This window comes from Trichoderma asperellum, chromosome 2, assembly GCF_020647865.1.
Source record: "Trichoderma asperellum chromosome 2, complete sequence".
In the NCBI taxonomy this organism is placed as follows: domain Eukaryota; kingdom Fungi; phylum Ascomycota; class Sordariomycetes; order Hypocreales; family Hypocreaceae; genus Trichoderma; species Trichoderma asperellum.
In genome coordinates this window covers 6,901,358-6,915,311 of record NC_089416.1, presented here as the reverse complement: position 1 = coordinate 6,915,311, position 13,954 = coordinate 6,901,358, and the positions used below count along the sequence as shown (strand labels likewise).

Genomic DNA, 13,954 nt, shown 5'->3' with positions numbered 1-13,954 from the left:
AAAGCAGAGATAAATATAGTTTTTTAATAATATTTAGCAGCTATTTAGCAATAAAGATATACCTAGCTTTATTTAATTTTTTATTACTTTTTTTATAAAACTTAAATTATAATAGTTTTATTTTTTTTAATAAAAAAAAAAAAAAAACTAATAAAAATTAAAATAAAAGCTTAAAGCAAAAGTACTTTATATATATTATAATCTATTAGCTTAAAACCTATTATCTTTAATATATAAATAAATATTAATATATAAAAGCTTTTTTTTACTTTAGGAGCTAATAAAGAAAAAAAAAACCTGCAAAGGTAGTTTAATATAAAAGCTAGTTAGCTATAAAATATAAATTATAAGCTATAAAAAACCTTATAAAATAAAAAAAAAATCTATTTTTTTATACTTAAGGAAATATTAAGGCCTCTATATTAAAAAAGTAAGCTATTAGTAAGTTAATAAAAAGCTTTTTATTAAAAAGCTTTTATAATATTTTTATACTAAAATTTAATAGGGCTTTATAGCAGGAACTTATAAGTTATTAAACTTAATTAAAATCTATATTTTATCTATATTTATAAAAATACTTAAATAATATAAAAAAAGTTTAATTTATTAACTATAGACTTATAGATAATATATAGTAATATTAAAATATAAAATAAATAAATATTAAAGACCTAGGATTATTTTTTTTTTAAATATATAAAGTAATATACTTTTTATATTAAAGATAGAAAAACTTAAATAGCAGCAGCATTCTTAAAGCTAAAATACCTTAAGCAGGCACTAAAGGAGAAGTTTCTTATATTTATAAATTAATTTAATATAATTTTAATAAAGGCTTTTTTTATTATTCTAGAACTTATAAAAATTAAATAATTTTTTATTAAATACTTATTAAAAATAAAAAAAAACCTAGTTATTTAAGGAAAAGTAAATATTTAAATAAAATTATATAATAAAGGTATAAAAGTAAAGGCTTAAAGCTAAAATAAAGTTAAAAATACTAAACTTAATTAAGACTTTATATACTATAATATATTATAAGCATTTATTAAAGCAAAAGAGCTAAAATAAAAAAAAAATTAATAACTACTTTATTATAAAACAGCAGATACTTTAAGAAAATACCTATATATTAGAAATATAAAGGAGCCTATTATTATAATAACTATAAAGCACTAAATTATATACTATATTAAAGCAGCAAGTATATTATTAAAAAATATAAAAACCCAGTAAATACTTCTGCTACTAGACCTAATATAAAGCTAGTTTAATATATTTATTAAGCTTAAGAAAAAAAAGGCTATTTAGATTTATTATAAGATTTTTTTATATAAAAACTAATAAAGCTATAGCTAGGTAGTAGGTAAAGAAATATAAATACTATATTTAACTTTAAAAGTAATATTTATTTATTAAATATAAAATTTATTAAAGACTTACTTTTTTTACTATTTATAATATAGTAAATAAAAGATATTTTTTTTAATAATATTAATAAAATATATAGAAAAATAATAAAAATAATAAAGCTTATTAATAACTAAAGAATTATAAAAAAGTAATTAATTAGCTTTTATATTATTAATATAATAAATAATATATTATTAAAAAAACTATAGTTTAAAAAAATAAATTTTATTATTTTATAAACTATAGACTATTAGCATTATTTTTTTACTAAAAATAGCTTTAAATTAATAATATTAAAAAAATAAGCTAAAAAATAAAATTAAATTACTTAAATATATATAATTATAAATTTATTAAAATTAATAATATTTAATAATAATAAAATAAATTATAAGTTATAATAAAATATTTTATAAAAAGTTAATAGTAAAGATAAAGCTATTATACTATTACTTAAGTATAAGTAATTTAAAAATATATTTTTATTAAAAAAAGTAATAAAATTAACTTTTATTTATAAACTAATATATTTAATTAACTTAAAATTAAAAAAGCTATTTTCTTAAAGATTTATTTATACTTTAGTAAAACTTAAGCTATAAAAACTTTATAAGTATATATAAATAGCTTTATTTAAAGAATAAATAAAAAGGTTTATTAATCTTTTTAATGCTTTAGTATTATTTATACTTAAGAAAGGTAGTAAGCTATAACTTTATATTAATTATTATACTTTAAATAAAATAACTTATAAAAATTAAATACCTCTTCCTTTAATTTATAAAATTTTAAATTAGCTTAAAAAAGTACTTATATATATAAAGTTAAATTTAAAAAATATATACTATTAAATATATATTTATAAAAAAAATAAATATAAAATAGTATTTTATTATAAATATAGTTATTATAAATACTAGGTTTTTTCTTTTAAACTTATAAATACTCCTATAACTTTTTAAAGTTATATTAATTTAATTTTATAAAGGCTTATTAACTTTATTTATATAGTATATTTAAATAATATTTTTATATATAGCAATAACTTAATAAAATATAAAAAGTATATAGCTATAGTTTTAAAAAAACTATAGCAGTATAGGTTATATATAAACCTTTAAAAATATAAATTTTATATAATATTAATATTTTATTTTAAATTTATTATTTAATTTAATAAAATATATATAAAGTATATTTATATTAAAGATATTATTAAATAACTATAATTTTATAATATTAATAAAATACTTTTATTTTTAAGATTTATAAATTTTTATTAAAGATTTATTAAAAACTATAATAAAATTTTAGCTTTTTTAATTAATAAAATAAAAAGCAAAATAAAAGTAATATTTAAACTAAATTCTAATAAACTAGCTATATTTAATTAACTAAAATAAAAGTTTTTAAAGAAACTAATCTTAGCTTACTATAACCTAAAAGTATTAATATAAATTAAAATTAATATATTTAAATTTACTATTAATATAATATTTATATAGTTATAGTAAAGTACCTAATATTTAATTATTTATTTATTATATAAACTATAATATTATAAATTAAATTATATAATACTAGATATAAAAATATTAGCTATAACTTATATATTTTTAATTTAAAAATATTACTTTTTTTATATAAAAAATAAAATATATATTATTATAAACTACTTAAATTATAGCTATTTAATTAATAAAAAAAAATTAATTATTAAGCAAGTTTATACTTTATAATATTTAATATTATTTAACTTTTAAATTAAATAATACCTAGGTAAATTTAACTTTATAAATAAATTATTTTAAAAATATAATTTATTAAATAAAAAGGTAAAGTAAAAGATAGCTTTTAGCTACTTACTTGCTTTTTTATAGTAATTTTAAAATAAAAAAGCTTATATAATTGCTATAAATATACTATAAAGGGTGTTAAAAATTTAAATATTAGTAAGTAAAAACTACTTAAATACTAGGTTATAACTAGCATTAACCCCTTTAGCTAAAAGAATTTTAATTATAATTAAGTAAATAGTTTTTCTTTAGTAAGTTATTTAAAGAATTAAAGTAAATAACTAGGATTTAATTTAATAAAAAAATATTAAAATATTATTAAAAGCTAGCTATATACTTTTATAAGCTTTATAAAAAGCTTAAAAAAAGAATACTTAAACTATAAAACTTATAAAAGTAAAAGTTAATAAGCTTAATTTTATAAATAAATTACTATAATAATATTAATATATAAATAATAATAAGCTATTATATTATTAAAATTAAGTATTTATTTTTTATAATATATAAATAAAAATACTTATGTTATTTTATAATAATTTAATTACTAGATATTAAAGAGTTAATAAAATACTTAAAAGAATAATTAATATATTCTTTTAATAAAATATAAAATAAAATATAAAAATATATATTAATATTTATATAGTTTATTAAACTATAAAAGCTAGATATTATTTATTATATAGTAAGTTAATATCTTTACTATAGCTAATTTAATTATAGTAAGAGATTTTTATAGATTTTATTATAAATTTATTAAAAATTTAATATAAAAAATATAATTATAATATTATTTTTATAATTATAAATTAATTTATTAAATATTCTTTATATATTTTATATATAAAGAATATAATTAATAGTGTATTTATTAATAAGTTTTTTTAATATATATATATTCTTTATAAAATGCTATAAGGTATAGTTATAGATTAAGGAACTATATTTATAAGTGCCTTCTAGTAAAGCTTCTGCTATTTTCTTAGTTGCAAGAGGCAACTTAGTACTGCTTTTCACTTTTAAACTAATGGCTAAATGGAAAGGCAAAATTAGAACTTGGAACACTATTTATGGGCATATAAACCTTGTTTAAAATAATATAAAGAAGGAAAGAAAAAAGAAGAAAAGAGAAGAAAAGAGGCTGCTCTTTTATTTTTAAATTCTGGCTGCAGGAAAAATACAGCTGCTAGCTAAAAGTAAAGTTATAACTATTAAAAAAGTAAATTATAATTAAATAACTATAAGCTAGGTATTAAAGAGGGACTGCTAACTGCTAGGTAAATAAAAATAATAAAAATTAATTAAAAAAATTTATTTTAAAATAATATAAATACTAAAGGCACTGGAATATTACTAAAAAAAAGGGGGCATGCAGAAGGAATAGTGCAGTTAATTAGCATTTATATTATTACTTTTATTAAATCCTTTTTTAAAGGCCTTGTTTTCTTTTATAATATCCTCTTTATTTATTAAAATACTTTTAGTATATTTTAGCTTCTTTAAAGAATTTAAGCAGCAGTAATTTAAAAGGTTAATTTTATTAGCAGCCTATATATAAGTCTAGTAGTAAATTAAAAATAAAGCCTGGTTAACTTAAAAGATAATTTATAGTTATTAAAGTAATAAAGAATATTAATATATTTAAAGAATTAATAATATTTAAATAAATTTAATTAATAAAGATTAAATAGGCTTTAATATAAAGAATTAATAACTTAACTATAAAAAAGTTACTAAAAGTCTAGAAGTTTACTATTGCTTTTTACTTAGCTTTTATAATATAGTCTTTATATTTTTAAAGAAATTTTTTAGTTTTTATTTATAAAAGAATTATAATAAATTAGCTGGGAATTAATAATAAAGAAATAAAAGAATATAAAAAATATTACTATATTTAAGGTTATTTTTATAATTTTTTATATTAAATAGCAATATACTGCTTAATAACCTTTATCTATAGCTTTATAGCCTTTTTTACCTTTATTATTATTATTATTTTTAATATAAATATAAATAATATATTTATTACTATTACTTAAGTTATAGTTAATTAAAAATAACCCTTTTAAAAGTAACTTTAAATAAACTTATAGTATAAACATAAGCTAGCTTTATTATACCTAGTTTTTAATATTAATAATAATATATATAATAATAATAAAGTTTTTTTTTAAAAGCCAGTTAATATTAAGTTATAAAGGCATTAAGTAAATATATATTATTATATTAATTATAAATTTAGTATTTAAAAGTCTTATATAAGCTATTTGCTTGCCTTTATCTTTAGCAGTAGTACTTTATGTTCTAGCTATAGTAAAGGTATTGCTTAATAAAGAGCTTAATAAAAGATATAGAAATAAAGATAATAAAAAGGAAATAAAAAAAATTTATTTTATTTTATATTTTTAAAGATAAAGAAAGGTAGGACTATAAAAAGAATTACTGCTAAATTATATTTAAATTTAATTTATTTACTTATAAAATACTGCTTAATAAAGTATTATTTATTTATAAATTTAAAAAGTTATATAAGTTATATTTAAGCAGCACTGGGTTAGTATTATAAAGAAAGGGCAGTATATTAGGTAATAAAGAAGCTAGGATATAATTAACTAAAAACTAACTATTATCCTTTAAGCTTAAATAAATATTTTATACTATATTAATAAACTTTAAGTCTTTAATTAAAGATATAAAATAAAAGGCTTAATATAATTAACTAAAAGTTAATTACTATAAAAAAAGAAGGTATAAAAGGAAAGGACTTTCTTTTATAAAAATAAAGAAAGGGCAGAGATAAATATAGTTTTTTAATAATACCTAGCAGCTATCTAGTAATAAAAATGCATCTAGCCTTACTTAATCCTCTATTACTCTTCTTGCAAGACCTGGATTATAATATTTAATAATATTAAAAAAAAATATTTAAAAGGCTAAAGAAAACCTTAGGCTTTTAATAACTTAATTCCTTTTTTAATATTTTTATATTAATTTTTTTTAAAGTACTTTTATTATTATATTAATAAATTTAACTTATTTTTTATTTTATATTAAGTTTATATTTATATAACTAAAGTATTTTTAAAATAAAGTTATATTTTAAAATATTAGCTATATTATATACTATATTTATAATACAGTTATTAATTTATAGCAGCAGGGGATTAATTTATTACTTTATTTATTTTTTATTATAGTTAAAGATTTATCTTTTAGTATAAAAAAATTAATATAGTTTTTTTTTCTTATATATTAATAACTATAAATATATTATAGTTATAGTAAATATATAATTACTTTTTAATTTACTATTTATTAAAATATTAAGTAAATTCTTATTTAATAATACTATTAAAATAATTCTTTTATTAAAGTACTTTTTTTTTTTTTATTATTATATTTTAAGTTAATAATATTTAAATATTATAAGTCCTCCTGCTGCCCTTTTATAAAAAACTTTAATAGTTTTTTAAATAATATTAGTTTTTAATTTTTTTATTTATATATTATAAATATTTTATTTTATTATAGTCTTTAAATTTTTTTTATTAATAATCTAGCTTTACTTTTTTAATTTCTTTTTACTTATATTAATTTTATAATTTTCTTAATTTATATACTTTATAAGATTAATTAATATATTTAAAAAGGCTTATTTTATTTAGATATTTAAAAGGTTTTAAAATAACTATTTTAAAGGATTAATATTATTAAATAACTTTTTATATAAAGCAATATAAATTATTATAAGGTTTTAGTATTATATATTAAAAAATATATATTAAAAAAATATTCTTTTTAACTTTTTATTTAAAATACTTTATATATTTATAAGTAATATAATTAATTTAATTAATTTAATAATATAATAAATATATTAAGTTAATATAATTATATTTTTTAATTACTTTTCTATAATTAAAGCCTTAAATAAATATTTAATTAATAATAATAGCTTTAATAATATATTAGGTTTTTAAAGTTTACTTTTATAAATTATTTAAGTAAATATATAATACTATTAAAGTATTTTTTATATTTATATTTATTTTATTTATAATATTATATTAAAATAAATTAAGTATTATAATTTTAAGGGTAAAATTTTTATAATATTATATAATATCTTTAATTTTTTTAAAGTAATATTTATAATTATATTATTTATTATTTTTATTATTTTCTAAAGTAATGCCTTTAATTAAATTAACTAGGTTTATAAAATTAACTTAAAGAATAAGTTATTAATTAAGGATTTTATTATTTACTTTTATATTTATTATTTAAGAGTAATTTAAGAGTTTAAATATAGATTTATAAAAGTTATAGTTATTATTATTTTTAAAAGATTTTAATTATTTTAATAAATAAATAATTTTATTACCTTTATTTATAATATATATTGCTTTTAGCTTAAGAATTATAAATTATTTCTTTTTAAAAACTTATAGTTTTTAACTATATAGTTTAGCTTCCTATAATTATAGTATTTAAATTTCTTTTTCTTTTTTATATTATATTAAAGTCTATAGATTTAGCTATATTATTATTATCTTTAGTAATTAATTTTTATTATTTCTTACTTTAATTTAACTATTTTTTACTAAAGCTTTAGTTTCTTATATTAAGTTTATAAAGTAAATTATTAACTTTAATATATTTTTTTATAAAAAAAATAAAATTATATTTAATTTAATCTTTATTATAAACCTTTTTTTTAATATTTTTTTTAAGTTTATTATAAAATTACTTAATAAAAGCAAGCTATTTTTATTTAACCCTAAAGGCTAAGTTTTTAAATTTTATAGTATAATTAAAATATTTTTTTTTTTAATAAATATTTATAAATTTATTTTTAGCTATATAAATTTCTTTAATATTTTTAAATACTTTAGTAAGTTTTCTTTTAAATTATTTAAAATTATTAAAAACTTTTTAAACTTAAGTTAATAAAAGTTCTTTTAGTTTATTAAAGTAAGTATTTTATATTAAGTAAAACTATTTAAGAGTAGTTTTTTTAAAATAAAAAGCTATAAAAAAAGTTTTTTTATATTTTATATTAAAAGTAGTTTTAAAATCTTTAAAGTAGGCCTTAAGTTAAGTTTAAAAAAAATAAAGTTTATTAATTTTATTATTAAATATAAATAAAGGTTATTATTTAATAAATGCTTTTATATTTTTTTTAATAAACTTTTTATTATTAAATTTATTTATAAAAATTTTATTTAATTTATATATATTTTTTATTAATTTAATAGCTTTATTATTATTTATATTTTTTTAATTAAAGGTTTTTTTTATAATAATATTTTTATTATTATTTTAAATAAAAAAAAAAGTTTTTTTTAAAGTAAGTTAACCTTTAATATTATTTTAAAATATAGTAATTTAATTATTTAAAAAATCTAAAGTATTTTTTTAAATAAAATTTATTAATATATAATATTTTAATTCTATATTTAATATAAAGTAATTAATTCTTAAAGAATAAACCTTTAATATTAAATTTATATTAATAAAAAAATATAAAAGATTTTATAAGTAGTTTTAGTTATATAGCTAATAACTTTAAATAAAAGTTTAATTTAGTTATTATATAAATATTATATTAATAACTAACTATTTAAGCTATATTTAATAAATATAATAAATAATCTTATATAGTAAGTTATTTTATAGTTATTACTTATATAAGTTATATTATACTTAATAAAAATGCTTCCTTAAAGTTACAGTTTTATTTTATAATTAAATATATATCTTACTAAAAATACATTTCCTTTAACTTAATTAGTTACTTTATCTATAGTTTACCCAGAGGTATATACTAGAGGGATTTTATGTAGTTGGTTTATAATAATTATATTTATTTTATAAAGGATATTTAATGTTAAAGGGTATATAATAGTCTAGTAATAGTACCTTATATTCCCTGTTATTGATATATTGGGTTAAGTAGATATATATAAATATATTTAAATAATACAATATTGTCTTTATTAATATATAATACCTAGTCTTGTATATTAAAAGGAAATTGGCCAAGCTCGTGCAAAGAAGTTTACATATATTTTAGTTAGCAGACACAATATAATTTATCGGAATTTACAATTGCTTTATTAGTAGCTATAAGTGTTCTTTACCAGACATTGTCAGCTTACCCGAATGTAATAATACAGACACAGGCTTGTAAAACTGATCCGATTCCAATCTAGCCCATATTACAAGGGTTATAGAAATATTTGCGGATATGTTTAATTTTACATGTAATTAGAAAGTTAATCAAGTTAGCTGGGGTTAGCTGTAAAAGAACTGCTTGTAAGACATGGGTACACCCTAGTCAGACAGTATAAATTATTGTTAACTAGAGTACATGTAGTATAGAATTAATAAATGTATATTTTAACAGAAAGTATACTCATGTCGAAAGTTATATTATTAGTGAAGATACAAAGTCTGTTATAGCATTTTTTATTTAATTATAAGCTTAAAAAATTCTAGTTTTTAATGCTAGTGCAATTATTTATAAAGGCATATAGGCTGCTGAAACCCTTACCGTTTCAGTGGGCAAGTTAAGAGCTAATACAGTAATAATAAAACTGTCCGGCCAAGCGTAGACCATGTCTTCAATAAGCGTTTCTTCTGCAGCTGGCTTTGTATTATCTCAGTCTTTCGGACGTATACTTTAGATTGATTAAACCTCCCGAGAGGCTGCCGAGAGGCTCCGATAGCGATGTCGCGATTCTGTAATATTCAAGGTCTGTTATGTGAGACCCTCATTTGGAATCAGTCGGCATGAAAAGGAGGGAGAACCCTATGATTTATAGGATTTACCTATAAAGCAATAACAACTCATGCTTGAAGACAACGGAAGAAAGATAACCGGTATGGAATGAGTTCCCATGATACATTGATCCATACTTAAGAAACAATTACATTCGCTTTCTTGTATACCTAACAAGCAAACATCATGGCACCTTCCATCGACCTCTTCGTCGCTAAGAATGGCTTCGGTGATCAAGACTTCTCCAGTCTATCATCTGACATTGCCATTATTGGTGTCTCTGGGCGTTTTCCCGGCGAGGCAACTCCCCCCCGGAATCTATGGGATATGGTCGTGGAGGGGAGGAATGCCAGGGAGCCCGTACCTAAGAGCCGGTTCAATGCAGACGGCTTCTGGCACAAGGACCCTAGCCGGGTTGGGACAATTGGCGGTATCAAGCAAGGCCACTTCGTGAAGCAAGATATCCGCCAGTTTGACGCCGGTTTCTTTTGCATTACGCCCGAAGAAGCCAAGGCAATGGACCCACTGCAGCGTATTCTCCTAGAGACAGCCTACGAAGGCCTCGAGAACGGTAAGTAAACTATGGGTTTACTACAGTGGCAGGTTACTAACTATTTGCAGCCGGTCTGACAATTGACCAAATCGCCGACCAGCCCATCGGTTGCTTCGTCGGCGGCGGGCAGAGCCATGACTACTGGGACCTCCAAGCCTTAGATCTGGATAGTATCCCAAAATACTCGGCCACGGGTTTGGGAACCTCCATCTTGTCGAACCATATTTCGTGGTTTTTTAACCTCAGAGGTCCGAGCATGACCATTGACACAGCATGTTCATCCTCGATGACTGCAATGCATATGGCCTGCCAGAGCATTAGAAGCGGAGAAACCGATTCGGTAAGGCCATTTCTCTCTTCTTCTTCAGCATAGAGCGCGCTAACAAAACTCTCCAGTGTTTGGTTGGAGGCTTCAACTTGCGACTTCTGCCAGTCTTTGACATATTTGCCACCCCCATGTCGTTCCTTAGTAAAGACGACAAGTGCCACTTATTTGACACGTCAGCCAATGGATACACTCGTGGCGAAGGCGGTGGCTTCGTCGTTTTGAAGCGAATGGACCTGGCTCTCCGTGATGGCAACACCATCCGCGCCGTCGTCCGCGCCACAGGAGCCAACCAAGATGGCCGGACTCTCGGTCTCACACAGCCATCCGCAGTCAGACAAGCGGATTTGATCCGCCAGACATATGAGTCTGCGGGGTTGCCACTGCATGAGACCAATTACTTTGAGGCTCACGGCACAGGTACCGCGGCGGGTGATCCCGTCGAGTGTTCGGCGATCGGTGCCGCTTTTAGCTCGACACGACAACGTCCGTTGTACGTTGGGTCCGTGAAAAGTAACGTGGGACATCTAGAGAGTTGCAGTGGCATCGTTGGCATGGTCAAGGCCGTTTACAGCCTCGAAAGTGGCTGGATGGCACCTACCCATGGCCTGACGAATATCAACCCAAAGATCAAGCTCGCTGAGTGGAAGATTGACATTCCCACACGGGCGACTCGCTGGCCTGCTGGCCTCCGTCGTATTAGCATCAACAACTTTGGCTACGGCGGTGCCAATGCTCATGTTGTAATAGACGATGCATACCACTATTTGAAGAATCACAACCTGAAAGCCCCGCACAACACCACTGTAGAAGAACTCTTAACCAACAGCATCAAAGGTCCTACAACGATACCCAATGGGCCTACCTCCCGTCTCTTCCTTCTCTCTTCTCACGAGGAGAGTGGCATTCACGTCTTAGCGAAAGCTTGCAAAAATACCTCGGCAAGGTCGACGCGAAGAAGGGGTCCGAAGAGCAGAACCGTTTGCTGCACCGTCTGGCTTATACACTCTCTGAGAAGAGGTCGAGCCTTCCCTGGAAAACGTTTGCCGCCGCCTCGACTATCGAGGAGCTGCAACAGGCTCTGGATGGAGCACGAACCCAAGCCACCCGTACACCGACCAAGGCCCGGCCGATCACTTTTATCTTCACTGGCCAGGGTGCGCAATGGTATGGCATGGGCCGTTCTCTGCAGAAATACCCCGTATTCCAGAAGTCTCTGCATGAGTCAAACGCCCACCTCAAGTCCTTTGGTTGCACGTGGGATCTCCTCGTAGAGCTGAACCGCAGTGCTGAGGAATCGCAGATTGATCCCCCAGACATCAGCCAGGCAGCATGCACGGCGTTGCAGCTCGGCGTCGTGGATCTCCTGGCCAGCTGGGGCATCCGCCCGCAGGTCGTGATTGGCCACTCTAGCGGTGAGATTGCAGCGGGTTATTCAAAAGGTGCGTTCGATAAGGCGGCCGGTATGCGCATTGCATACTACCGAGGTCTCCTTACCAGCCAGCTCAGCAAGAATGGTGCCATGGCTGCCGTTGGCTTGGGTCCGGAAGCGGCCCAGAAGTATATCGACCGTGTCACAGCAGGCAAGGTCGTTGTTGCTTGCATCAACAGTCCAGAAAGCACGACCTTGTCCAGCGATGTGGAGGGCGTCAACGAGGTTATGCATCTGCTGCAGGCGGACGATGTCTTTGCGCGCAAGCTCCGCGAGTTGACTGCGTACCATTCCCACCATATGCAGCTCATTGCTGAAAAGTATCTTGCTGGAATGGAAGAAGGCGCATGGAAGCCCAAGTCGGGGCATAAGGACGTCACCATGGTCTCGTCAGTTAAAGGCAAGCCCATCGATGGCACCGAGCTTGTCCCTTTGTACTATGTGGCCAACCTGGTTAGTGCGGTCAACTTCTCAGGCGCCGTCACGGCTGCTACTGAGGCAGGTCTCCTCGGAGGTAAGTCACGAAACCAAAACGGCATTAAGGGAAGCCCTTACGCCATAGTCGAGATTGGACCCCATGCGGCTCTGCAGGGGCCATTGAAGCAGATTATGACCAGCGTCAGTGACAAGGTTCCGACTCCTCCTCGCTACTTGTCGGCCATCAAGAGAAAGCAGGATGCTATTCAAACATCCTTGGAGGTGGCTGGCGAGCTCTTCGTCCTGGGCCACCCAGTCGACATGCGCTTGGCGAATGCGTATGATAGTTACCGCGGCGTTAACCATGGCGATGTAACCGACGATGGCAAGATTTCTCCGCTTGTCGAACTACCCACTTACGCATGGAACACGTCCAAAAAGTATTGGAGCGAGTCGGCTGCCATCTCGGCCTACAGAAACAGGAGCCATGCGCGTCTTGAGCTGCTCGGCGCACGAGACGATCGATCCACAGAGCTGGAACTGTCCTGGCGTAACCTCCTCCGCACTTCGGAGCAACCTTGGATTGAGCACCATCAGTTCCAGAGCACAAACATCTATCCCATGGCGGGTATGGTTGTCATGGCCATCGAAGGCATGCGCCAGATCCAGACCCGCACTGACATCGAGGGCTTCCAGGTGCGCGACATCAATATTGGCAAGGCTTTGGTGGTTCCTATCAACCAGACGATTGAGACGAGACTCCAGCTCGCACCATGGCGCTCGTCACCTATTGCGAACGAAGATTCGTCGTACTGGACCGAGTTCAAGGTGTCCAGCCGCAATGAGAGCGGCACGTGGACGGCAAACTACAATGGTTTGATCAAGGCCATTTACACACCAGAGGGAGATTCGGCTACTGGAAATGGTGTATTCGTGAACGAAGAGGCGGCCGCCAACGCACAACTCCAGGCGGAGTATAAAGAGATCTGACAGGGAGATTTCCCGAGCTTGGAGCCCGCAGTATTTTACGACAAGCTCGACAGTGCCGGATTTCATCTGGGCCCAGCCTTCCAAGGAGTCAAAAAGCTAAACCTCCTCAACGACAAGTCGCACTACACCGTTGAGGTAGAGGACACAAAGCAGTATTATCCTGCAAAGTGGGAGCCTCCACATCTAATTCATCCATCTGTCCTAGACGTTTTCGTGCATCTCTTAACCTCGAGTGCGTGGT

The 13,954-nt window shown here is 25.8% G+C and overlaps 1 protein-coding gene across 1 annotated transcript; it reads left to right on the top strand.

Annotated features, from left to right (window-relative positions):
* Positions 1–10,182: 10,182 nt before the first annotated feature.
* FUB1_2 (Reducing polyketide synthase fub1) lies at positions 10,183–13,713 on the top strand (the record flags this gene model as incomplete). The annotated part of the gene is made up of 4 exons (XM_066127226.1): positions 10,183–10,567; positions 10,618–10,889; positions 10,946–11,617; positions 11,704–13,713. The coding sequence occupies 4 exons, from the start codon at positions 10,183–10,185 to the stop codon at positions 13,711–13,713; spliced, it is 3,339 nt and encodes a 1,112-aa protein (XP_065983335.1).
* Between the last annotated feature and the right edge of the window lie 241 nt (positions 13,714–13,954).